This window comes from Ctenopharyngodon idella, chromosome 15 (genome assembly GCF_019924925.1).
Source record: "Ctenopharyngodon idella isolate HZGC_01 chromosome 15, HZGC01, whole genome shotgun sequence".
Lineage (NCBI taxonomy): Eukaryota > Metazoa > Chordata > Actinopteri > Cypriniformes > Xenocyprididae > Ctenopharyngodon > Ctenopharyngodon idella.
The window spans coordinates 22,704,055-22,731,978 of NC_067234.1; the positions used below are offsets into that span (position 1 = coordinate 22,704,055).

The 27,924-nt window shown below is 39.7% G+C and overlaps 1 protein-coding gene across 1 annotated transcript in view; it reads left to right on the plus strand.

Moving 5' to 3' along the window:
* med13b (mediator complex subunit 13b) overlaps positions 1-20,869 on the plus strand; it is a 34,074-nt gene extending 13,205 nt beyond the window's left edge. Inside the window, exons 5-30 of the mRNA XM_051861973.1 lie at positions 2,790-2,987; positions 3,076-3,270; positions 3,859-4,018; positions 4,141-4,248; positions 4,357-5,061; positions 6,500-6,716; positions 6,801-6,831; positions 6,916-7,037; positions 7,392-7,476; positions 8,314-8,495; positions 8,585-8,784; positions 10,238-11,142; positions 12,288-12,455; positions 12,536-12,759; positions 13,384-13,573; positions 13,671-14,025; positions 14,107-14,323; positions 14,407-14,598; positions 15,597-15,820; positions 15,914-16,056; positions 16,170-16,328; positions 16,447-16,593; positions 16,679-16,839; positions 17,647-17,811; positions 17,939-18,039; positions 19,997-20,869. Coding sequence (XP_051717933.1) covers positions 2,790-2,987; positions 3,076-3,270; positions 3,859-4,018; positions 4,141-4,248; positions 4,357-5,061; positions 6,500-6,716; positions 6,801-6,831; positions 6,916-7,037; positions 7,392-7,476; positions 8,314-8,495; positions 8,585-8,784; positions 10,238-11,142; positions 12,288-12,455; positions 12,536-12,759; positions 13,384-13,573; positions 13,671-14,025; positions 14,107-14,323; positions 14,407-14,598; positions 15,597-15,820; positions 15,914-16,056; positions 16,170-16,328; positions 16,447-16,593; positions 16,679-16,839; positions 17,647-17,811; positions 17,939-18,039; positions 19,997-20,129 — 5,687 coding nt within the window. The 3' untranslated portion in view covers positions 20,130-20,869. The remainder of the gene's footprint in view (positions 1-2,789; positions 2,988-3,075; positions 3,271-3,858; positions 4,019-4,140; positions 4,249-4,356; positions 5,062-6,499; positions 6,717-6,800; positions 6,832-6,915; positions 7,038-7,391; positions 7,477-8,313; positions 8,496-8,584; positions 8,785-10,237; positions 11,143-12,287; positions 12,456-12,535; positions 12,760-13,383; positions 13,574-13,670; positions 14,026-14,106; positions 14,324-14,406; positions 14,599-15,596; positions 15,821-15,913; positions 16,057-16,169; positions 16,329-16,446; positions 16,594-16,678; positions 16,840-17,646; positions 17,812-17,938; positions 18,040-19,996) is intronic.
* The last annotated feature ends 7,055 nt before the right edge of the window (positions 20,870-27,924 follow it).

Sequence of the window (27,924 nt, forward strand, 5' to 3'; positions counted from 1 at the left end):
GTGCTCACAGTGAAACACAAGTAGACTTGAGAGGGAAATTTACACTTTAGTGTTGAAACTGAAAAGATGACAAACCCTCCCCTTTGTTCTGTTGTCTTTCTTGTGGTCTGTCGTTGCCTCAGCAGTCAGACTGGTGGCAAAAACGTTTTCTCCTCTGCTCAAGGGTGCAGTAATGGAAGGCCTACATCATGTTAACACCTCTGAGACTCTGCTTCTCTTGTGGTAGTCATTATCTCAGTGTAGCCCCACTGTGGCCCTGATGAGGTGTTTTCCAGATTCAGTACTTCTCCTGCTTTCAGCTTTCTTACATCACCTCCAATCCCTCCAGGGTGCTGAGTTCACAAGCTTGTGACTTGCATTATGGCATGGAACAGTATGCTTTATCCTGAATAAGATGTATCTGTGTTTCTCCTCAACCTGTTCTCCTGTGCTGTTATTTTTTTAAAGGAGTATTCCAGGTTAAATACGAATTAAGCTCTGATCTGTTGATAGCATGCTGCCAAAAATGGTTGTAATACCTGAGTTTTTGTAGGGCTTAATATAGAAGCTTGTTTCCACCATGGAATACAAAAATAAAAAAGTAATTGCGACAATTCACAATTCTGACTTTTTTTCTCTCAGAATTGCAAGATATAAACTTGCAATTTTGACTTGATTTCTTACAAGTGCGATTTTTATATCTCGCAATTCTGACTTTTTTTCCTCAATTCGAGTTTTTTTTTTTTTTTTTTTTTTTTAACTGAACTCAGAATTGCGAGGAAAAATGTCATAAATGTGAGATAAACTGTATTTCTAGAAATAAAGTCAGAATTGTGAGACAACTCGCCAATTGTGTGGGGAAAAAGTGAGTTAGAAACTTAAGTTATAAGCTCAAAATTCCTAAAAAAAATAAAAATAAAAAATGTCAGAATTGAGACAAACTTACAATTGTGGAAAAAAGTTTAGCTATGGAAGCTTGTTTCTGCCATGGAGTAAAAAAATGCAAAAGTTAATTGCATCTATTCATCTCACAATTCTGATTTGTTTTTTCTCAGAATTGCGAGTTTATAACAAGCTTCCATAGCTCAACTTGTATTTAAAGTAAAACATTTATTTACATTAAGAGTCCTTTCCTTGTTCCTCAAGATCGGCAAAGACAAACATCCTTATCTAAAGCTTGTTTGTGCTGCATTATAAGTGGCTAACAGTCACGGATTGATTGATTTCATTTTGTTTTATTCCAGTTGCTCTCACTGTAATGTTTTTGGCAGAGCTTGTTCACAGGGCTTGTGCTCAGTTGTCTGGCATGTGTTAGTTCATTAACCATCTCCCGGAGGGCAATCTAATGCTTATGTTAGACTCTTGTAAGATGATTCTGCAAAAGCAATGATGTTGAATGCCAAGTGCACTCATTTTTATTATGCCTTCATATTTTATTGTCTTATTGTATACCGGGGCCAAACATCCTCTCAAGTAATGCTTATCTTCATGGAAATGAAAATGACTGATAATGCAGCTAGTGCAATTTTTTATGACTGCAACGAGTATCATTCTTGCTTTTCACAATTATGTCGAATTAGCCTATTAGAAACGCATCTATCGCAAGAACTCTTTTGCATTTTATTACTCATACCCATGTTGGGACATGCCAAGTTTTCACTTGGCTTGTTTGGTTTGTGTTAAAGTGTCATGAAACTCCCTGGTTCAGTGCAGATCAGATCTCACCACAGTTTTGAATAGTGTGTAATTGTAGGTGTGGAAGGCTGCAGAAGTTGTGGGAGGAGGAGTGGAGATAATGCAACAACTGTTTGTGCTCCAGTTACTTTCATTTTGCTTTAATGGAGTTGCCAAATATGCATACTGCAATTCACATTCACAGATTTTTTTATTTTTTTTGTAAATATGTTGCGAAAACACAGTCAATTTACACTACTGTTCAAACGTTTGTGGTCAGTAAGAGATGTATGTTTTTATTCAAAGAAATTGATTCTTTTATGTGGCAAGGATGCATTAAATTGATCAAAAGTGACAGTAAATACATTTATATCAGATAAATGCTGTGCTTTTGAACTTTATTTTCATCAAAAAATCCTAAAAAGCATGATTTACACTAAAATAAGAAGCTAGAAATGTTTCTTGAGCAGCAAATCATCATATTAGAATGATTTCTGAAGGATCATGTGACACTGAAGACTGGAGGAATGATGCTGAAAATTCAGCTTTACAACACAGGAATAAATCACATTTTAAAGCATATTAAAATAAAAAACATTTTTTTTTAATTGTAACAATATTTCGCAAATTTTTTTTTTTACTATGTATTTGATTAAATAAATGATGAACCCTTGATGAGCATAAGAGGCTTCTTTCAAAAACGTAAAAAAATCTTACCAACCCCAAACTTTTGAATGGTAATTTGTCTAAAAATGAAATGTACAAATGAATGCCAATCTATTTGAATTTGTACTTTGCGTCAGCAACATGAATGAACTTTTGCATTCACTAACTTTTAAGCTTTTTGTGGTATCATGAATAATTATGAGAAATGTCTGTTAACATTCAAAAATGTGTATCATGATGTTTCGAAAAGGAAATGCCTCTTTGCATTTTATGTATCGTTCTGTTTCAGATCTAGTGTGAACTTGTCAGTCTGAAATATTGACAGAGCTTTGACTTTCGTTTTATGGCTTACTTTGTAGCCCTAAGCATTGTTCTCATGTTACTACAAAATGAACATAGAATTTACAAGGAGGTATCACTCTTGAATTTACATTGACATAATATTCCATGCACTGCCTGTTTTTCCCCAGTGATCCTCTCTCCGTATGGTTTGAGTGGGAGCCTGACAGGCCAGTCCTTCAAACTCTCAGACCCACCGACCCAGAAGTTGATCGAAGAATGGAAGCAGTTCTATCCCATAGGCCCCAACACCAAGGAGGTCACAGACGACAAGATGGATGACCTTGACTGGGAGGATGATTCTTTAGCTGCTGTTGAAGTTGTTGTTGGTAAGAAAGAAACTTTCAGCTCTACATATTGTTTGTTCATGGTCATATCAAATGATCTGTAGTGCAAGTAATAATTTATGTGGTGCAGCTGGGGTCAGGATGGTGTACCCAGCCAGCCTGGTGCTGGTGGCCCAATCGGACATCCCGGTCGTGGCCACGGTGAGCTCTTCCACCTCCTTGGGATCTTACTCAGGAGGTCAGCACAGTCAGGTGGTCCATGGAGATACTGGCATCTCTTCGGTCACTCTGACTCCTCCCACTTCACCAGAGGAGGCTCAAGCAGGTACCACTACTACATTCTCAATAATTATGAATAAATGAGAAAATATTCAAAATGCATAACTTAATGTACTACAAAATTTGATTCCCCTTAATTCAGGCCAGATTTAATGGAAAAATGTTTGGTTATGTGATTTTTATTTATATTTAAATAACCATAATCCAATGTTTTTCTCTAAATACTTCCTAAAAATGAAATCTCTACAAAAATCTGTACATATATTGGATCCATGCAGCTCTTAAAGTGACAGCAGCCTAATATTCCTGCTGAGCTGCTTTCTGTTTTAATGTTATTCAAACAACAAAAGACTGAAAAACTCTCACTACTCTTGACTAATTAACTTTTATAACTTTAATAAGGATTATTGTATGTTTAATTATATATATATATATATATATATATATATTTACACACACATACATACATACACAGAGTGTATAGTTACGCTAGTTTACTATTACTTGTTTATTTTTATTAAAAATTAATGCTGAATTATGGATAAGGACAATCAAATGCACTTGCATTCTCAGTTGCTGTCAAAGCCATTAGTTATGTAATGTTTTAGTAAGGTTTTTTTTTTCCCTATTGCAGTCTCTCAGCCTGCCCAGAAGTGGGTGAAGCTCTCAGCTATGTCAGGCGCCTTTAGTGTGGACAGCAGCAGTCATCACGGAGGCAAGATCCCCCGTCGCCTAGCCAGCCAAATGGTGGAAAGAGTCTGGCAGGAGTGCAATGTTAACCGAGCCCAGAACAAGTATGAATATAAAAAACAACAGCTTGACTAATCAGCCAGAGCAAATAACCTGGCAATGGGAAATTATTATTATTGAGTATGAACAAAGCACTTCATGCATTTGGTATGGTTTATTTTTTCAGGAGAAAGTTTTCAACCATGTCTAATGGAGCTTGTGAGGAAGAAACGGACAAAGCTTCTGTTTGGGACTTCGTAGAGTCATCTCAAAGGTCACAGTGCAGTTGCTCAAGGTATGCTCAAAAGCTGAACATTTGCAACAAATTACATGTAATTATGTGAAATTTGTGAATGAATAAAAGCTGGCTGATTACATTTAGATCTTTCGCTTTTGACTCTAGGCTAAAGAACCAGAAACAGCGGGCATGTAGCACCCCAGGGCTTCCTCCATCTGCTGGCCAACCTCCTCAGCCCTCTACCAAACACAAGATGGCGGAAAAGCTAGAGAAGGGGGACAAGCAGCAGAAGAGACCCCAGACACCCTTCCACCACCGCAGCTCTCTATGTGAAGAACAGCCCAACTTGGAGCAGGGAGAGGGTGTTCACAGGCTGTGTCTGCAGGGCCACGAGGACAGCCGCTACCCCAGCCTCCACCACGCGGACGTCACCTCCAGCAAGACCCCAATGCTGCACGGCTCAGCCGACGAGATGGCCGGCTCCCCTCAGCCCCCGCCGCTCAGCCCGCACCCTTGTGAGCGCGGAGAGGATGCGAATGACGGCCTAAAGAGTTCCTCCTCGCCCTTGCACCAACACTTCTATCCTTCTTCCTCTGAGCCCTGCCTGGTGCCCCAGAAACCCCCAGATGATTCTCCACTAGACCCATTGCCCTTACCCTGCCCACCTCCATACCCAGAGTCCTTAGAAGCCACCATATACATGGGCTCCGCCATAAACCCCCAAGAGGACACGTCGCATAACCCCTGGAGGTACTTCAGGGTGCCTGGAGGGAAGAATGCAGATTTCCACACGCCTCAGCTTCCTGTGGTCACACTCTTTGAGGATGGTAACAGGGCCGGAGGCCAGGACGGTGTTGTCTCAGTTACAGAGTGAGTTCTCTAGCCTTCTACACTAAATAGTGATATTGTGGTAATTATGCTTTAATTACACTAAATACCAAGAGCGCATTTATTAACAGTTTTTATTTGTTGGGCAGAATGGATTCTCAAGAAAATCATTTGAATAGCTTTTCAAAACATGACCTTGCCTTCTTGAAAAAGGAAGCTTCTTTTAACTTGCCTGAGAATAGGTCAGGTTTTAAACATCTTAATTATGGAATATTAAAGGCAAGTTGTGCTTCCACACAGAACTTTACTTTGGCCCTTTTGCAAGTTGTTTGCTTCAGTGGTTCTCAATAACATCGGGCAGCTTTGCTAAAAGTAATTGGTGAAAACATGTTTTCTACTAGTTGATGGCAGGGGCAGAGAGACTGAACCGGTCCCTGTTGCTGGCCCAATATTGTAGTGCACTCTGTGTGACCTAATGATGTTTTGCTTGAACAGATAAATAGCTTCAGTTACTGTTGACTATGTCAACATCTCTAAAGAGTTTACGTTCAGGTTTTTTGCTCCACATCTGATGTTTTGATTTAGTGGCTATGGCTGGCCATAGTGCAGGTTTATAACCTATAATATTACTTTATTTTTATTTAAAAATGTAATTATATTTATTGAATATGTGACACTTTATTATTATTAAAAAAATAAAGCGTCACATTTTTGTGACATTGCAGAAGAAATGAATGTTGAACAAAAAGTTAAAAAGAACAGCATTTATTTGAAATAGAAATCTTTTTGAATGTCTTTACTGTCACTTTTGAGTAGGACTGTAAGGATTTTTTTTGATGATCGATTAATCTATCGATTATTTTTAAAATTATTCTAATTATTTTCTGTTCAGTCGATTAATCCTTTAGTTAACCTACGAATAAATAATAACCATAACTTCTGCAATTCATCTTTCAATGTTTTATTCAAACCTTTTTTAATAAAATACAAATTTAAAAAAATACCAACATAAAAAAATAAAGTGCCAAGAATTAAAAAGCATCTCTCAGTAATACAAATGTCCATGATGGCTGCATTCATAGTCACTGTTTGGGATTGACAGCAAGGTGTGGGTCTTGAAATATTTAGTTCATTCCTAAATATTGAACTAAATATTTCAAGACACACACCTCGCTGTCAGTCCCAAACAGTGACTATGAATGCAGCCATCATGGACATTTGTATTACTGAGAGATGCCTTTTAATGAATGAACTAAATATTGAATGAACTAAATATTTAGTTCATTCAGCAGATTTTAAAGTACCGGGTTGAATACATATCTGTATGAATGAACAGCTGAAGTCACAACCGCATTCAGTGATAGTATCAAAAATGGCAATGTCCGTAACACCGGGAAGTTTTATCACAATTGACAGCATGTTGTTAAATAATTAAGTCCAATAAATAGAGGTGTAATGTAGTGTGGGGTGTTTTTTGCAGGCTTATGTCCTCCTCCAAAAAGCCTCTGAAGGTGTCGGAAGAGCTGGTGAAGATGTACGAACATAAGAAAAACCAGTATCTTTCTGCAGCTGTGTGCGATGGAGGCCAGGAGCGAGAATCTGATCCGTATGCATTTGTGGAAGGAGACGAGGAGTTTATGTTCTCTGATAAAGACAAAAAGCCTGGACCTGAGAGAGAGACCGGGAAGAGAAATAAGGTCAGACAGTGATTCTCTTAGAAAAATGTGTTTCTCAAAATGAATGGTCTTATTTATTTATTCATTTATTTATTTTACTTTTAGAGGGACGATGGCAGTGTATCATCTTCTGATGGTGAGTATTATTTCCTCAGCTGTTTCAGTGTTTCTGGAAATGTCTGGAAATGTTTCTGATCTTGAACACCTTGTTTGCACACAGATGCCCAGGGGTCAGGTGGCAGTAAACCACTTCCTACCACCAGCTTGATCCATGAGACCGATCTGGTTGTGTCCATTAATGACCTGGACAACCTCTTTAACTCTGATGAGGATGACCTGACGGTTAGTGCTGTTATGAACTCGCCAGATAACCACTGCCTAAATGCACACAACTGTGATGTGCAAAGTAAATAGGCCTTGTTATCCTAACTTAAACAGTGTAAATCAACTCTTTTCTATCACTTTTTTGGCATGAATCACATTTTATGAAGCCCCAACAGTAATGAATCTGTTGGATATGGTGATATGCATATTGGTGCCAAATTAGAGAGAGGTCAATAGTAAGTTTCCCGCTTTGTTCCTGGATCTCCTGCCTCATTAGACAAACTCTTAGGTGGTCATAAAGTTCTTTATTTGCTGAACTAGGGGAACAGTGGAGCAATTAAAGTGAGCCTGTCTTTGTCTTACTCCAAACAGCCTGGATCCAGGAGAGCTGCTGGTGGAGCGGAGGAAAAATTTGGTGGGAAAGAACCAAAACCTGCAGCGCCAGACCCCCTGCCTTGTATGTGCTCCACATCATAACCCCTGCTGAATCTACATTTGATATAATAACTTTTGTTACTGGAAGTGTTTGAGCAGTTTGGTTTAGAATGTAATTAATATAAGTTAATATTATCCATATAGAGAGTGGAAATTCTGATATTAATGCTGTTAAATCTGTAGGAATGGCTCTTATATTGGTACCATATTGGTCACTGGCTGATGTTAAAATCAAAATATGTGTTTGTATATTTACATTTAAATTTAGATTATCTTTGACATCATCTCACCTAAAGCTAATCTTTAAGAAGCTAATCTTTAATCATTTAAAAACAATTAACTTTAATAACAATGTTAAATCTTCAGCAAATCTCACAGTGATAATGTTATTATTTTTTTATACCATCCATTATAATGTTGTGATGCCTAAATTCACTTGAATATTAGACAAAAAACATTCTGTTTTCATTACTTGCTGAGGCAACTGTTCTAATTTACCCAATAGAGTAAATACTATAATATATAAATACTATAATGATATACAAATAATACTAAAATAACTACTAGATCATTGAATCAAATGATTGTGGTTTTTAGTGTTTTATTTTTGTTTATTTGAAAGTAGTAAAGGTTGTTATCCAGAACTTGAATACATCCCTAGAAATGTCATTGCATGGGCTCCTGCTTATTTCATGGCTACAATAGAGCTATAGAATAGCTTCATGTTTTCTCAAACAAAAACAGTTATAGGGCTGCACAAGTCATCACTGACTGAGACTGCTAATGGCAAGCATCTGTTAACTATTTTCTATTTATAGTGCCAAAATTCTGTTCCTTCATTGTGTGTTTATTGATCTAGGCTCTGCAGACCTGCACCAGATGTTTCCAACCCCTCCGTCACTGGAGCAGGGCTACTCTCCTATAAACATGGGCAATACGGAGTCAGCGGCTGGCCTGTCTCTTCTGGATGGGGCCATCAGCGGGAACTTCAAGATGGAGGTGGAGGAGGGTTTCTGTAGCCCCAGACCCTCAGAGATTAAGGTAGGAACTTAAGGCTGAGAGTTCCCAAGAATATTCTCATAAAGAGGCATTTTGTGATGCAAGACTTTGTTTCTTTATCACATTTTCAGGACTTCTCCTACGTGTTTAAGTCGGAGTCCTGCCAGGCGCTCATCGGCTGCTCCCTTTACGCCCCTCTGAAGACCCTGCCCAGCCAGTGTCTGCTTCCCATCAAGCTTCCAGAAGAGTGTGTGTACCGACCCAGCTGGACAGTCGGTAAACTGGAGATGCTGCAGCCGATGGCAGCCATGACCTTCCTCAACAAGGACAGGTACACCAGCCGAGAAATGAGGGATTTTCTTCCTCTCAATCAGATTTTAGTGTCTCTTTGCACTCTTTGTATATTTGTTCTTTTGTTTTGTAACAAACAAAACTTTAAGACATTGATTAATTCAAGCTATAATCAGCTTGTTGTCATGTATTTAAGCCTAAAAGGCTTTTAAACAGATTGATTTACTTGATTTTGGAGGTGGATTCTTGTATATGTAGCAGGTGGTGGTTGAAGTAAGTGGGTCAGGTTTTTAACAAGCACAGAACACACTCTTCTCTGCTGTTTGTAGTCCAAGCAGCTGCCAGCCTAAAATAGCCATTCAGTATTAATGAAAGTGCAGCCTTAATTGTGGAATGTGTCCACAGCGTTGATGCCAAGCACACGCTCAACTTGTAGAATGTGTACCTGCATCTGTTTTAATGCTGAGATGTTTTCCTACCATATCTGAGTGCTTTTCTTAAAACTAACTTCACTTTGGGATCTATTTTGGAATAACTTACCAAGTGTTTCCACTGTGATTGTAGTGGATTTATGAAGACCGTTCCCAACAGAGTAGCCACCGGTATGGTAGTTTCGCTTAAATTGGAGGAGAAGGAGGGAGACGTTGATTCACTGATTGTGATTCTTTCTTAAACAATCTCTGTAATGTTTGCCAATTTGGTGGATGTTTTTTTCTTCTCATATCAGATCTTTTTTAGGCAGACTGTCCGCACTATTAATTGCAAGTGTTCAAATAAGATTTGTGTGTCCAGACATAACCAACCTATCTGCATGGGTTGCTTTGGTAACGTCATAGGCATTCCCTCATATGTGACGAGGCTTTCAAAACAGATCCAGGGAAAATGGAGGTGCACCATCTCGCTCTCCAAATAAGCGCCCTGTCTAGTAGCAGTGCAGGAGAATGGTATTTATTGTGATGTTCTGTCCTGTAGTTACAGTCAAAATCTTTGGACATACCGTTTGAATACCGTATGAATGCTTCTGGCTTTTCGGTCACCAGTTTTGACTTTATCGTTGTGTGTTGTGTTAAGAGTGATGCAAAAGACAATTTGTAATCCGATTTGAGGAGCCAGAGCATCCAGACAGAGACTTGTCTGTAAAAATCTGATTGGAATCACATTTCAAACCACCTCTAAATGTGATTTGAATTAGTTTTGGGGGGGGGGGGGAATCAGATTTCTTTCTTTGTTTTTGTTTTTTTGCTATCCAGACTTTCAAAAACCCATCTGGATAAAATCTGCAAATAAATTGTAATACTATTTCACAATATTGCTGTTTTTACTATACTTTTAATACATTTTTAGTCAAATAAATACAAAAAAAAATATCTTAGCAACACATGTCACATTTTGCTTGAAATGTATGCTTGTGCCATTTTTCATCCACATAAATACCACTTGCTTTGATATTTTGACCACTACAAGTGACACTTTGTCCTCCTCTTCTTTGACAGTAACATCCCTAGTGTAGGAAGTGCAGTTGAACAGGACCAGAGCTGCACCCCTCAGACACACAACACCTTTATGTCCAACAGCGCCCCACCCAGCAACAGCGGCGCTGGCATCTTGCCCTCCCCTGCCACCCCTCGAATCTCCGCCCCAACGCCACGGACACCCCGGACCCCACGCACCCCCAGAGGCCCCGCCAGCGTCCAGGGCTCGCTGAAATACGAGAACTCCGACCTCTATTCTCCGGCCTCTACACCCTCCACCTGCAGACCTTTAAATTCGGTGGAGCCTGCCACCGTGCCCTCCATCCCGGAAGCACACAGCTTATACGTTACCCTCATCCTCTCAGAGTCGGTCATGAACCTCTTCAAGGACTGCAACTTTGACAGCTGTTGCATCTGCGTCTGCAACATGAACATCACAGGGGCGGATGTGGGCGTCTACATCAGTGATCCCAACATGGACTCGCAGTACTCAAGCATGGAACTCTGCTCCTGCGGTTTTAGCGCTGTCATGAACCGTCGCTATGGCAACGGGGCCGGCCTCTTCCTGGAGGATGAGCTGGACATCATGGGACGGGGTTCGGATGCCGGACGGGAGACGGAGAAGCACTTTGAGGCTGTACGCGCAGCCTCGCTTCAGAGAGGGGCGGTCCTTAAAGAGCAGGTCCCGGATGATCTTGTCCTCCTGCTGCAGGACCTGTGCACTAACCCTTTCTCCCCCATCATCAGGCCCGAACTTCTCAGCACCAGTCTCAAGCCACCCATGCGCCTGGAGGAGAGGGACTATTACAGTGACTGCTACTTGGCTCTGGAGCACGGCAGACAGTTCATGGACAACATGTCTGGAGGAAAGGTCGATGAGACGCTGGTCAAGAGCTCCTCTTTACATCACTGGGCCAAACGCAATGGTGAGACTTCCTCTCGTGATGATGTTGTACATTTTTTGATTCTTCTTTTATTTTTACACCATTCCTTCAGTGTAAATTTTAGAGCTGTGGTTCTCAACCAGGGGGGTGGGGCTCACTAGGAATCCTCAAAATGACTGAAAAGTCATTTAAATCAATACATTATTATTAAAATATTAAAATAAAATAGAGGGGCCTTTGAGTAAAAAAGTTTGATAATCACTCTTATGGAGCTCCGCCACCCAACCCAAGCCCAGTTGGACCCAATTTTTTGATTCATGATTAATGGAAAAATGTTTTTATTATTATTATTAGATTTAAAAAATGAATTTAACTCGTTTTGAACATACTCTCTATCTTTGAGTCAGAACTTAACACATGATTTCGAGTCATGTCTTAAAGTCAGAGTTTACAGTCCATTTACTTCAATAATGTGATGCATTTTAGAGTAAAACAGGATATCTAGAATTGATTTGTATCCATCTGGAATTGATCTGCTTGTGAAAGTTAGTTTCTATGTGATATATATATTTAAAACTGCAGTCTGTAACTTTTTTTATTTGGTTAAAAATTATCCAAAATCAATTAAGCAAGTACATATCCAGTCAGTGTTCAAAACGATCTATTTACCTCAGCCTGATTTACAACGGTAAGCTTGTAATGATGTTTTCTAATTTGAGTGGTTCGATGCACAACCCATGTAAAGAAGATAATTCCACAAATAACTGCATTGCAGGTTTCAAACAGAGATGGCGACAAAGAGGCAAAACTTAGGGACTGCAGCTTTAAGTAAATAGAAACACTTTTGATTTGTTTGTTGCGATGAAACAGAAGTAGCGACTGGTATTTTTTTTTTTTACTCCGTATTCCGAGTGAAACAGATTATTGGGCGGGACTTGGTTCTATTAATCAGTTGTTGATTGGATGGAGACAGATCTAAGGAAAAACTCACTTAATTTTGACTTATTTTTTCTGAAAACAAGACACGTTTTACTTGTCTAGAAAATGCTTCTTGATTTAAGAATTTTTAGATATTTGGACTAGAAACAAGACAAAAACTCTAAGTAAGAAAAGCATTTTTTGCGATGCATTAAATCTGAAGTAAAATGCGGTGTGTTTGTAAAACACTTCTCTCTGTGTCCTTTCAGCTTTCGATATGAGCATGCTGTTCTCCCAGGATGTGCTGAGGATGCTGCTGTCGCTTCAGCCTGTCCTGCAGGACACCATTCAGAAGAAGAGGTCTGTGCGCTCGTGGGGGGTCCAGGGCCCCCTCACCTGGCAGCAGTTCCACAAGATGGCTGGCAGGGGATCGTACGGTAGGCATAACTCAACCGACACCATCCTCTGCATAGTTTATAAATTAAATAGGTATATGAACACAGCTCTTTTCTCTCAGGCACTGATGAATCTCCAGAGCCCCTCCCCATCCCCACCTTACTGGTAGGTTATGAGTATGACTTCGTGGTGCTGTCTCCTTTCGCTCTGCCATACTGGGAGAAGCTTCTGCTGGACCCGTACAGCTCTCAGAGGGACATTGGATACATGGTGGTGTGTCCCGACAATGAAACTCTGCTTAATGGAGCCAAAACTTTCTTCAGAGACTTGACAGCAGTATATGAGGTTAGAACATGCTAATGACCTTAGAATGTCACTACGCCAAATTATTAAGTTTAATTAAACATCACAGGTTTCTTAATTCTCAATATCACCATATAACAAATTAATTCAAATGATTAATGAATTAATAATAAATAATACAACTACTCTAAGTATATACAACCTTTACCCGGATACATACAGTACACACGCATTAAGTGGTTTGTGCTGTATAGAAAATCTGCTTGTTATATCTATATTATCATCAAGTGATATGTTAAAAATTGGATATATAGTACATTATACTTAACCTGCATACATACAGTGCATTCACATAAAGCAATATATAGCAAATCTCAGCTGTGAGATTGTTTACATGGTTGCAAAATGTAACTATTATTGCCCAATATATGAGTATGTCCAACTTCATTCGCATACATACAGTACACTCATGTAAAGTGATATCTCAACTGCTTGATTGCTTTGTATTGTCACAAAATGTAATTATATTCTCACCTGTCACTAATCTGATAAATGCAACTAAGCATTAACATCATGATTTTCTGTAAAGCTGCTTTGAAACAATGTGTGTTTTGAAAAGCGATATACAAATAAATTTGACTTAATTGATTTATTATTGTCCGGCAGTCCTGTCGGCTTGGTCAGCACAGGCCCATCGCCAAGTCTCACCCTGATGGCATTGTGACTGTGAGTGATACTGGATCCCAGCCTCTCACAGATCAAACTCTCACTGACTGGCTTCCAAAAACCATCAACAGCAGCAGCGAAGCTTTCAACAAGCTCAGACTTTACGCGCAAGTGTGCCGACACGACTTGGGTATGTGCAGAAGCAAATTGAAAGCTTCTCGATGTTGTGAGGAATAATATATATATATATATATATATATATTCTATAATATTTCTTATCTCTTCAGTGTCCTGTCTGGCATCCCAGTCTTTGGACAACTCGCTGCTTTCCCAACGAAACCCTACCAGCTCTTCGCAATCTTCCAGTTCCAGCAGCCCCGTCACAGCCACTCAGAACACCACCCCTTCCACCAACAGCACCTCCAACACTAACACCACAACCACCACCACCACATCCACCACCTCTTCCTCCTCCTCTCAGGGCATAGGTACCTTGCCGTCTTCCAAGCCCAATTCCCTGCCTTCCTTTGGGGCTCAGGGCTTGCAGTCCAGTCAGCCGAGCGGCGGTCAGAGTGCAGGGACTCTGGGGGACGGCTCGTCGGCTACCAGCCAACCTCAGGTCCAGTCTGAGCCCGCAGAGAGGTACTGCTTTTCATATTCAAACAATCTAGTTACTGATTCTCTCAGATGTGTGCTCTGATCTGTGATTTATCTGTGTCACAGCACGATGGAGAGAGAGAAGGTGGGGGTGCCGACTGATGGAGACTCCCATGCCGTCACTTATCCTCCCTCAATAGTGATCTATATCGTGAACCCCTTCAGCTACGAGGAGACGGGCCAAGGCGGCAATTCCAGCGTGTGGACGATGGGTCTTCTCCGCTGTTATCTGGAGATGCTTCAGTTTCTTCCTCCTCACATCAGGAATGCGGTATATGTTCAAGTAAGGATCCATCTGATTTAAGCTTTCTGATCATAATGTTTCACTTTGCTTGGATCTAAACATCCTGCGTTTTCTTCTACCAGATTATACCCAGCCAGTACTTGCTGCAGCCGGTCTGGAGTGAGGAGCGCCATATATATGCACAGCACCTGAAGTCTCTGGCTTTCTCAGTTTACACACAGTGCAGACGGCGTCTGCCAACCTCCACTAATGTCAAAACGCTAACAGGCTTCGGCCCCGGCCTGGCCATTGACACTGCACTACAGAGCAAAGAGGTATACCTAATAACTGCCAATATATTGGGGAAGGGGTTTTCAAATTGAGGTCCACAAGGGAGTGCTAGAAGGTCTGTGGGGAAAAAATGAATGAAACCGTCAAACTTAACAATTTGCACAAAATTTGAACCACATCATCTTCAGACCATGCTGACAAAGGTCAGCCATTTTGCCTACAATCATCTTAAAATATGTTTAACCCTTTGACGCGTACGATCACACCGGTGTGATCAGTCTTGGCTGGTCCCTGGAGTGTACGATCACACCGGTGTGATTAAAATGTTCAGTGCATCACGTGATCAACTGCCAAATTCATACATTTACATTTAGAGTGTGTAAAATTCACACTGATGTCTATGGAAGCAGCAATAACAATCCTTTCCATTATAATTAGACATGTTTTATTCATATACACATTGTGTAAGTAACTTCAAAGTTTACTCTATTCTTCTCCCAGTTCACCGGCTCACTTACTTTCATGTATTCGGAAAAAGTGTATGAATTCATGTGTTGCAAATCCAACAGATCAGATTCTCTGAACCGGCGCAAACTAACATGGTGGCAGCCATCGCGCATATAGCTCAACTAATACGATCATAATAAAGGTTTTTAAACGGCAAAACACATCCACTTGCACATATTTGACAATCGGATACTGGGGACCAGAGTATTCTAAACGTGTGAAAGGGTTAATTGCTCATTGTTGCAGTTGGTCTGACGCTCCCAGCCATGGTGGCATGACTTATCATGCCGCCTGTGTGTTTGGCCCCTTAATTGCTGCTCTATTTTTTTTTTTTTTTTTTTTTTTCTTCACAGTATAAATGCATCTTTATACATGAAAATATATAGCTTCCTTTATATTTAAAATGTGATCTTTTATTTCGGGGTCTGTGGCATAAAAAAAAAAAAAAAATGAAGACCACTTGAGGACCACTTGAGAAACCGAGCTTTGTAATAAATAATAATAATATTGACCTCTTGGTCCTTTCCGTCCTCAGAGACCAGAGTGTTTACATCTCTACGCACCACCGTTCATCCTGGCACCAGTGAAGGACAAACAGACAGAGCTTGGTGAGACTTTTGGAGAGGCTGCGCAGAAATACAACGTGCTGTTTGTGGCCTACTGCCTGTCACATGACCAGAGGTGGCTCCTGGCCTCATGCACTGACCAGTACGGGGAGCTGCTGGAAACCTGCATCATTAGCATCGACGTACCCAACCGGTGAGCACTCAAGAGTTGATTTTTGATTGCCGTAGTTTCTTCAAGCCCCCAGGCCTGTGTGTGTGACTGGGATGTTTGTGTGTTTTCACTCAGAGCTCGGAGGAAAAAGGGCTCTGCACGACGACAGGGCATTCAGAAGCTTTGGGAATGGTGTTTAGGTCTTATACAGATGACTTCCCTTCCTTGGCGCATTGTGATCGGCCGGCTTGGAAGGATAGGTCACGGGGAGTTACGTGGTAGGTATTGCAGTTATTCAATAATAAGTGTTTAAATCATGTAAATAAGTTTTAAGTGTTTGGCATCATGTGCCCTTTGCTTTTGATCTAACTGCTGTTTTCATTCCAATCAGATTGGAGTATTTTGTTGAGTAGGCGAAACTTGCAGTCTCTCGGTAGACGACTGAAGGAAATGTGCAGGATGTGCGGCATCTCTGCCGCAGACAGTCCCAGCATCCTCAGTACCTGTCTAGTTGCCATGGAACCACAGGCTTCCTTTGTCATCATGCCAGGTAATTAATGTGAAGCTTTCACACAGAGCGATTGTTCTGCATTGGGCTGTACTTCGATTTCAGACCTTTTAGAATCTTTTGAATGTTTGGTGAAAGTTCCTTCTCCATCTCTCCATAGACTCCGTGTCCACGGGCTCCGTGTTTGGCCGCAGCACGACCCTGAACATGCAGACATCCCAGTTAAACACTCCTCAGGACACCTCCTGCACTCACATCCTTGTGTTCCCCACTTCTGCCGGCCTCCAGGCCTTCAATCCCATCAACGGTCTGACACTTTCACCTCTATCAAGCTCTTCTGCTTTATTATTGTGTTTATAGCTGACTAATATAAGTTGTCATTGTGTTTGCAGATGTCACAGATGGAATGGGTGGCATGGATGGGATCTTGGACTTGCTGTCAGAGAATGATCTGGTTGACCCTGATCTCATTAACATAATACCCAACTCTCCCACCACTTCCCCAGTACAGTCGCCAGGCTCACATTACCACCACGGAGGAGATGGCAGCAAGGTAAATATGCTTGCACTGTCCTTTTGAAGAATTTCAAAATACACTACTGTTCAAAAGATTGGAGTTGGTAAGATTTTTCGGTATGAAAATCTTTTGTAACAATAAAAATGTCTTTACTGTCATTTTTGATCAATTTAATGCATTCTTGTTCTTGTTGAAAAGTTTTTTAAAAATCTTACTGGCTCCCAACTTTTGAATGGTTGTCTATCTTGTTTGATATCAGAAACTAAGTTTGAGAATAATGAAAAATCATTTTGAATTTTATCCATACTTTTCACTTTAGTATTGTAAAGCCCAAAGTATATTTCAGCGGTCCGCGTTCCACACACTGTCCGAGTGATGTAATTTTCGTCATCAGACGTGTGTGCACACTGTCCGTGTGCAGCCCAATTTGAGTGACTCGAACGCTTGAAAACAAAGTCCACTACTTTGAAAGACTCATGCACTCAATTGTGCTCGAGACGGAGCAGAACGTGGAAAATAAAGTATACTCGGGCCTTAAAGGGTTAGTTTACCCAAAAATGAAGATTCTGTCATTACTCACTCACCATCAGGTTGTTCCACACCCATAAGACCATCTTTCATCATCGGAACACAAATTAAGCTTTACAAATCTTTTGTCAGTAGTTCGGAACACGTATCAAACTGCCAAAGTCACGTGATTTCAGTAAATGAGTCTTCATTACATCATAAGTGTTTTGAAATTTTAGTGGTTCACGTGACAGTTTGATACGTGCTTTAAGTGACCTGAAGTAATTTTTAGTGTGCTTTATATCCACCCTTTCACTGTCTCTTTCTCATCCTCAGGGCCAGAGCACAGACAGAATGGAGTCTCACGACGAATCTCCCAACATCCTCCAGCAGCCCATGGCTCTGGGCTACTTTGTGTCCACGGCTAAAGCCGGTCCACTGCCTGACTGGTTCTGGTCCTCCTGCCCACAGGCAAAGAACCAATGTCCTCTCTTCCTGAAGGTAAGCTCTTCAGTAGACATAATAATCATTTCACTCCAGAGATTCATTACAGCTTCATTTCATAATCTAATGTATTTAACAGAGCTGCAGAGGTGTCATATAATGAATGTTTCTGTCTTTCTGTCAGGCTTCTTTGCACCTTAATGTTTCATCAGTGCAGTCAGATGAATTGCTGCACAGTAAACACTCCCACCCTCTGGACTCCAGCCATACCTCAGATGTGCTCAGGTATCAGCTGGACACTCTTCTATATATCCCCTTATATATTTCTTTACATTTATAATATGAACCCAGGTGGGTGTTTGCTCTTTCCATTTCATACTTGTTGGAGCTTCTAGAATTCGCCATACAAGGAGAGCAGCAGACTTAAGCCCCGGGTATACTTCACTTTCTGTGCCCAGACACGTCTCATGCGCAGTCGCCGCGCATCTTTCAAAGTATACTAAACCACGGATGCGCGCAGATGACAGAGTTCGACACATGAGCAGTAAAATTTTTTTTTTTTTTTTTTTTTTCTCTTCTATACTTTTACCAGACATCGTGTCATCAACCGGACATTTGCTGGGCAGGATCGTAGAATAAATATAGTGCATCCACCATTGTAACATAGTTCAGAAGATATACCAAGAGAACAGGAATCAAAAACGATGGAGCTTCTGAGTTTACTCGTCCTGTTTTTGAATCGCTCTTTACACACTCTTCTTCGACGACTGCGCGTATTGCCACCTAGTAGACTCTTCTGTCCTGCTTGTGCATGCGCTGTTACACGCGCAACATCCATGCGGTCTCGAAATTTGGGCTGCACGCGAGCCCTCCGCATTACAAAAATTATGTCATGCGGACGGTGCACGAACCCGGACGGCCGAAGTATACCCAGGGCTTTATGAAACACCCCAGACTGGATTTGATTTATAAATAAATTGGCTTTCATCTTGCATTGGATTATTCAGACCATTATTGAGGAAAGCCTTAGACAAATTTGTTAGCTGTATTAAATGGATTTAATGGCATTAAACAATTTATTTAAAGGGATAGTTCACCCATAGTTGTCATTTACTCACCTTCATGCCATTCCAAACACACAAGACCTTTCTATCATCGTTGAAGATGAAAGAAAGACCTTTCTTTCAACACAAATGAAGATTTTTAATGAAACCTGAGAAATTTCTGTCCATCTTTTGAAAGTCCATTACACCAAAACTTTGACACTTCAGAAAGTTCATAAAGACATTTTAAAAGAAATCCATATAAATCAAGCAGTTAATCCAAGTCTTCTGAAGAGACAGTTACTTTATAACAGTGGTTTTCAACCCCCTTTTGTTCAAAACAATATTCGAAGGCCCTCTTATCTAAGCTGATATGTACTTCTACTTAAAAATGATGTCTGATTTATGTTGTACATCTTTAGTTTTTGTGTTTGTTTTTTTTTTAGCATTTTGATTATATACAATTTTAAGACTCATTTGGGCTCATCTGGAAGTTTGCTAAGGCGGCCCTTTTTTTGGACTCTGCACCCTGGTTGAGAACCACTGCTTTAAGTGATAATCAGATTTAATTTAGGCTTTTATTCACATATAGATATCGATCAACGCTTGTACATAGAACAAATCAAATTTAATAAATGTATGCTCAACTGTTCTTGCGTATTTGAGCTTTCGTTTACCATATTTTATGTGCTCTATGTATGTTCGCTGATCAATGTGTGTGTGTGTGTGTGTGTGTGTATATATATATATATATATATATATATATATATATATATATATATATATATATATGAATAAAAGCTTAAATTAAAAAGTGATTGCGTCTCTTCAGAACACTTGGTCAAATTGCCTGATTCATATGGATTTCTTTTATGATCTCTTTATGAATGTTTTGAAGCATCAAAAAGGTTTGGTGTAATGGACTGTAAATGGAGGGACAGAAATCTCTCAGGTTTCATTAAAAAAAAAAAAAATCTTCATTTGTGTTTCGAAGATGAACGAAAGTGTCTTAAGGGTTTGGAACGACATGATAGTGAGTAAATGATGACAGAATTTTCATTTTTAGGGCGAACTAAAACCTTAAACCTCAAAAGTTAGCTTTATCGTAAGCACGTATTTCAGTCTTGCCCTTTTTCAGCATCACTGCCACAGCAAAAAAAAAAAAAAAAGTGTTGCTCACATATTTGTTGTTTTTGCAGATTTGTGCTGGAGCAGTACAATGCCCTCTCGTGGCTGACCTGTGACCCAGCGACTCAGGACCGGCGCTCTTGTCTGCCAGTGCACTTTGTTGTGCTCAACCAAATGTACAACTTCATTATGAACATGCTCTAACGAACGAGGGGTTCTGCACAACTGTTGCCATGATTTCTCACAACAGACCCTGCAGAGACACCGCATCACTGCACTGCCGTCGCAGGCCTCCACGCTGTGGACACGGCTGGACAAACCAACTGCAATCAGACAGCGCACTTACGGCAATGCCAGGCTGCCCAGTTTATGCCAAGTGTCCATCTCAACAACTGGAGGGAAAGAAACTCGACCATCTCAATGAACTGATAAAGGCCTGAAAGTGCAGGTTTTATCCAGTTGAAATGCCTGCATATATCTTATTTATTGTATGTTTTTAAATGTGTAATTTCTTAATCTTTTATATTATATAAACAAAGGAAGATGCATATTGCCTTCCTAAATTAAATGAAAATGGTTTGTCATATATGTAATTGTCTTAATTACAGAACCGACAAGTGAATTTGCTGTAGGTTGCTTTTAGAGGAATATTTAGAGAAATATTTTCTCCACAATTTTTACTGTCACAGTGTACAGATGAAGTATACAGGAGCTCACGTTCTTACCTTTGTGTGGTGGGGACTTTAAGATAGGCTGTAGCTACAGAATTCCTGTACAGCAATTTAATGTGTTCAAATAAGAGGACAAGAGGTACATTGTCGGATTATATATTTTATATCACAGATTTAGAGAATTGTGTGTGTATATAAATGTGTACATACAATCGTGTGCCGCTATGGATGGTGCAGCCAATGTTTTAGGAATAAAGTGTGTAAAACTTAAAACCTGTGGTCGTCATTGCACATCCTGCTTGATTTTGAACAAATATCTTGGGTTTCTAGGGAAAAAATGAGACACCATATTGCAGGAGGTTTCATCATACTCTCCAGGTATGATAAGCCCTCGAGGGAGAAATTGCTGTGTATTTATTCTGCTCAAATCCCTGTGAAATGACATGGTGCTATTCTCATCAGGCCTGTTCGCGTGTCCAGGCGACTGGCTGTGCATATGCGCTTGTTTCCTGATGGAGCTGAACCAGAGGCTGAGGTTTGAGTGTGTTGTGTTAATAGCTCTTCATTGACATCCTGAGCACTCTCTCTATATTATCATCACTATTCTTGGCATGGTGATTATGACTCCTGAGGCGTTATTATAATTTTTTTCTCCTGTCTCTCTCAGTGTCATGTACCAGTCACTTTTGCTGCCGCTGCAGATAAAATATCTCCCTCTGTAGTAATAAATATTGCCATTTTGTTCTGCATTCTGCCCTGAAAATTGCTCATTTGAATGATGTGAAGCTCCTAGAGGCACTGAGATGTGCATAAAATTACAGGCATTAAATGTATTATGTGTTTATTCAACTTCAGGCACTTGTATTTCCCAGGGCTTGGTTTTTAATATAACTAACAGATTTCAGCTGTTTTACTTTTTTATGCATTAAGGTGACATTAAAACTGAAAACTTTTTATTATGCCTCGATTTATTTGTTTCTTTGTGTATAGATTTCACTGCTTTACCGTTTTATGCAGTCTATGGCTTTACCATCGTCCTAAATCTAACAGTTCTTAAAAAAATAAAACACAAGAAATATATAAAATATTTTAAAGATGAGAAACAAAAGCGTAAAATAACACTTTTAAATATTTGTTGTGTGAAAATCAATGTCAGTTTTAACTGTTCCTTTAGAGGTGGTGTCATTTTCACCACGACCAACGATTCTGCCCCAATTAAGTTTTCTTCTTTTTTTCAAAGTTAGTAGTTATTTTTGCAAAAATATTTTCACCGTCATTTCATTAAAAAACAAAAACAAAAAAAAAAAAAAAAAACACACCGTCATTTCCATCACAGACGCCATTAAACAGAATACGTCATTAGAGATGTGGTGGAAATGACACTGAGACCTTCAGAACGTGTGGAAAGTTTGTGTTCACAGGGCCAAAAGTGCCCATAATTGAAGAAATACTCAAGTAATGCCATGTAATTCTCAAGTAGCACGTTAAAATGAGTGTTAAACTTACACTAACCGAATAAAAACGAAATAAAACCGTGACGGAGAGATTATTACATTTTATAAAACGGTTAGTTCCTGTCCTTGATTCTGATTGGTCAATAGCTGTGTCTTATTCACGATAAAACACGGCTATGACCGCTTCACCCAACGGTTCTGTGTATCACTACACAACACCCTTAGCAACCACTCTTAACAACGTAAACTGTTCTCAATTTATATTGTTCATTGAAGCTTCTCGTACCTCATTTCTTACATATTTATTGTATTATAGAACAATCGATGTTTGTGTTGTTCATTAAATCGTCATTTTGGATAAAGGTATCTGAAATGGAAAACAAAACATTTACAAACCAACCCCGTCCCCCCAAACAGATTAAAAACGTTTTATTTTTTTTATTTTTTTTTTTAAAGAAGTTTGACAGTAGTAACAATGTAAATTAATAACTATTTTATAAAAATATATGGTCTAAATGTTTATTGTACGGTATTTCATCCTCTGTAATCATAAAATAACATTTGCAGCTGAATGTGTCCAGCAGGTGGAGCTGTTTCGCTTTCATTACATCCTGAAGCCGCTGAAGAACTTGCACCTTAAGCAATGCAAGTGCAGTCTACTACAACATACATTTATTTACTTTATTTTAAGTGCTTCAGCTAATGCAGGTAACCTATTATAAAATGTTTGCATGTGTGAAAAAAATATTTTATGACTGATTTTCGCATGTCGAATGCAGCATTTTCTAACTTCAGACCGCTGACAGTTGAGATGGCCCGAGAGGACGGAGGATATCGACTGCGTGTCACTCAAGCATCCAGCATACTGCTTGGACAAAACCTGTTAGGCCTTTAATAGCCAAGTTCATGGCCTTGTTTCAGGCCTGGGGGAAAATTACCTTTGCTCTTCACCACGCCAGGGGTCTCTGAGATTGGAGAGCGATAGCGGAGGAGAGAGTAATCGGACTCCTGTAATTGCCTGTCGGGGCTGACATTTGTAGTTAGGCGAGCTGGGAAATGGACCTCACAGACCACAGGATAACAAAGTCATCATTATCTGCGCGTAATGCACTGTTACCGAGCTCGCGGAGGAATACATTTCACCGCGTAATGCGAGGCGATTTGGAAACGAAGTACTAAATGTGATGGTAATGACTTCTATTACACAGAGGAAACATCTGGCAGTCAAAGTTAATTTCCATATTTAGTCTCCTCCGTGAGGCAGTTCAATGAATGCGTTTGAATATCTACTCGAACGAGGTCTCGCTTTCACCTCGTTCCTTTGGGCAAATTGAAAGCGCACTCGAGGCGCAATTTCACCGTCCTTGAAAATCGAAGCACTGAGAAAGTGTTTTCCTCACCCATTGACATAACATCTGGGTTGGCATCATCTCGAGTAGCAGCCTGTGAATGGCTGTATCTGTCTATCGTATTTCAACCCCATGTGACCTGGTGTTAAGTGTCTCAGGAAATTGCTCTGTCTCTCCACATCAGTCAAGCATAATGCTGGCATCGTATTGCTGATGGAAAATGAATGGCAATAAAAAGAGGAGAGGAGATCTGTAGAGGGCAAACGGGAAGCAGAGCTTCGCCGTCTCTCGTGATGTGACCTGGCACGGCGACCGCCGCTTCGGTGCTCCCTTGAAAGCCGATATTAGTCTAATGACTGCCAGGCACGGACATGGGAATTTAATTAATTGCCTACAAATTTCTGGGGAGAATAGACAGAAAGGCAGACGGGCTTAATATAACGAACAGGCTATTTCTGAGGGCCCTTGATTGCCGTCGCCTGCTGAAAAGGAGGCTTTTTAAGACTCTTGTATAACCTGCTTTGCATGTGAGCAGGCCTGAAAAACAGGGGTCACAGAAGACCTTTCCTCATCTGTGGTGCAGAAGCTAAATGTCATTGAATTCCGTATGGAAGGAGCTCATTGGTGCAGATGAAAGAGACAGGAAAGCATGATTAGCTCTGTTTCATATGATCATAATGTAGCTGTCTGTCAAATCAATGCACAATTACAGGGTTGGGACTCTGAGAGGAGGCAGGTGGTTCATTTGGATTGCCAACACGCTCAACAGTGGCCATTGTGTGGCAGATTTTTAAAGATATCTATCATCTTTGAGATAAAAATAAGGAAATTTGCTGGAAAACTATGTCAATGCTAGCACTTCCCGTCCCCTCTCTTGAATAAGAAAATCAAAAGAAAATCTGTAATATACAGTAGCACAGTTTGAAACTGTTTCTCAGTCACAGTGGTTCTCATGATCTTGCTGTCTATAGATTCCTTATGTCATGCCAAATCCATGGATATTGATTTTGCCAGGATCGGATGAACCATCAGTCCGCCATTTTGAAAATTGTCATGAATGGCAATATCTTTTAAACGATTTGAGATATTGGCACAAAATTTGGTATGGATCATTAACAGCATGTCATGAAGGTACCCGAGAAGTTTCAACACAGCGCCATCTAGTGTTTCAGAGATATATGGATTTTTTACAAAAACATAACTTTTGAAAACATTGTCCAAATTTTGTCTGTATTCTTGTCAAAGTCCATTCCTTGGCTTATGCCGATTCTGACGATATCTCATTTTTAATTTTCCAACATATTGTTTGTCCGCCATTATGAAGTGAATTAAAAACAGTTTTTTTCACTACTCCTACAATTTTTGTCCATAATCTGATCAGATGATCTTTGGACCGAGCTGCACAGAAATGACTGAACAGATTTTTTTATATTCGCTAGTACCGCTCTCGAGAAATACCTCTCAGATGTTGACCATGCCTGTGTTTGTTGTCTTATGCTAGTTAGCTATATATAATTTTGGATTCAGTTATGACCAGTCATATAGAAAAAAAATTATATGACTAACTTGTAAAGACTAGTCTAAGCAGTTTATGCAACCAGCCACAGCAGTTTGTGCTTTATGAGTGAGTCACTGAATAATTCACTCAAGCGATCAATCATACTAAATATAACAAACATATATATATATATATATATATATAAAACACTTCCAGTCTCTTTCCTAAAATAAGAGAATATGAAGAAAAGATTATGTACAGTATCCCAGGCAGCAGCAAATGTTGTTGCTGTCTGTTAAAATATAATATTTTGTTAGCTACCTCCCAAAAGGAGGGGGGGGGAACACATTCCAGTAAATGGGAACTATTACAGTCAGATTAACGATTTTTGTCAGAAGGGATGCTATATGATATCCATTTACGCATGACCTCTGCTCTGCTAATCATGAAAATGTATCTTCTATTCACTTGCGGTCCAGTACTCATGCATAAATTACTTTATCATGGATCGTGTTGTGCAGCTTATACTGTCACATCCTTCAGAGCTCTAGCGTACCTAACGTTTTCCATACAGCAGTCTGGATATCCTACTCACTCCTGAGCAGTTGGTGGGGGAAGACCAGCCCATTAACCCCAGCTTGGTCTTAGAAGATTAGGCAGGTCAGAAAGAGTGGAATTAGTTCCCCAAGAGAACATCTGATCACAAGCCTCATCCAATTACTGCCTTATGTCTCATCAAATGAGATCCATGGGTAAACAGATACACTTTGAGGGTGTAGACTGAGCCAAGTGTCCTAATGAGAACAGAGACCAGCAAATGTGTGGATTTTCGTACAACTCAACTGCAATTGGTTTAGCTTTTGTGGTCTACAAGATATAAACACGTATAAGACTTATTAGGTTTCCAGAAGCTACAAAAATGTTGTATTTGATGGATTTTAGATTAATCAATACTACAGATTTGTGAAACAAGACCATTACTGTTACTATTGATTTGTGAGGGACCCATCATAGATCACTGCACCACTAAGAGGAAGATTCGGTCTTTGTGATAGATGTCAATTTGCGGTCTAATGTGGTCTCATCTGGATTGAATTGTCAGTCAATACATGGATGATGTTGCATATAGGAAGGACCATCTGCTCACTCTGAGAGGATTTCATGGTTGTTCAGGATGATTTTGAGTTAGAGACGATGCTTGAAATATTGATGTGGCTCTGCATGCCCTTTAAAGCATGTTTTTTTTTTATTTCCAGTGGATTTTCAGTGAATTTTCTGTTGGTTGCATAGTTCCGCCAGTAGGTGGCGACAAGTCTTTATGAGTCTGTCACTGAATCGTCATTAATTACTCACCCTCATGTCGTTTCACACCCGTAAGACCTTCATTCATCTTCAGAACACAAATTAAGATATTTTTGATAAAATCTGATGGCTCAGTAAGGCCTGCATCGCCAGCAATAACACTCCCTTTTTCAATGCCCATAAAGCTACTAAAAACATATTTAAAACAGTTCATGTGACTACAGTGGTTCAACCTTAATATTATAAAGCAACGAAAATACTATTTGTGCGCCAAAAATAACAAAATAGCGAATTTATTCCACAATATCTAGTGATGGGCGATTTCAAAACACTGCTTCATGAAGCTTCGAAGCTTTACGAATCTTTTGTTTTGAATCAGTGGTTCAGAGCGCCAAAATCCCATGATTTCAGTAAACGAGGCTTCGTTATGATTTGTTTTGAAACCTCAATAGTTCACGTGACTCTGGCAGTTTGATATACGTCTCCGAACCACTGATTCGAAACAAGTGATTCGTTAAGCTTCGATGAAGCAGTGTTTTGAAATCGCCCATCACTAGATATTGTGGAATAAAGTCGCTATTTTGTTTTGGCGCACAAAAAGTATTCTAGTCGCTTTATAATATTAAGGTTGAACCACTGTACTCACATGAACTGTTATAAATATGTTTTTAGTAGCTTTCTGGGCATTGAAAAAGGAAGTGTTATTGCTGGTAATGCAGGCCTTACTGAGCCATCGGATTTTATCAAAAATATCTTAATTTGTATCTGAAGATGAAGTCTTACGGGTGTGAAACGACATGAGGGTGAGTAATTAATGACATAATTTTCATTTTTAGGTGAACTAACCTTTTAAGGTTGAGATACAATCAACCGAGCCATTCAAAAGCACCACTACTAGACTCGCAGCTTTTGCTTTGTTTGGAACTTTTTTTGTTGATGCAGAAACACACACACACACACACACGCACACGCACACACAAAGTAAGGGCCATTCAGCATTCACACCAAGGATAATAGCTATAAATTCTTAATAATCGTTCTAGTTCTATGAAAAAATGCCCAAACCAAAGCTATGACTGTAATGATGCAAAGGAACGATATAAGCCTAGATGGAATGATTTTCATTACATTTTTTCCAGCTGATGAACGATTAAAAAAAAAAAAAAACAGCCAATCAGAATCACCGACTTTAAAAAGCTCGAGCATTTAAAGCGGCAGACGAGAGAACTGCAGAAGCGCGCGCGCAATCAACGTTATCATGAGTTATTTTGATATTCATTGTTCTTCGTTTGAAGAAAAGTTTTTTCGGCTTATGAGCGATAAAAACATATTACAGCCAAACAGAATCGACCCAACTTTAAGAATTTGAGCATTTAAAGCGCAGACGAAAAAGGCTGCGCGTGCTTATAACCGACGTTATCGTGCGATGGTGTGGCTAATATATTTTTAGTTCTCGTTCTTCGTGTGAACAGGATATTGTGTCTAAAATGTAAGTTATTCAATATTATCTTGTTTATTGAACTGTTGGGTGTCTTATTTATTGAGCACGCATATCATAGCTAGGCCAATATATATTGCCCAATCCACTCCCATTAGGGAGCTACTACGATAATACATTTAGACTTACACTGCCGGTAAGGACCAAAAAAAAAAGAAAGATGGGTGACCTTTCCTATAAAAAAAAAAAAAAAAAGAATCTCCAGAGCTGCAATGACCCACAGATGA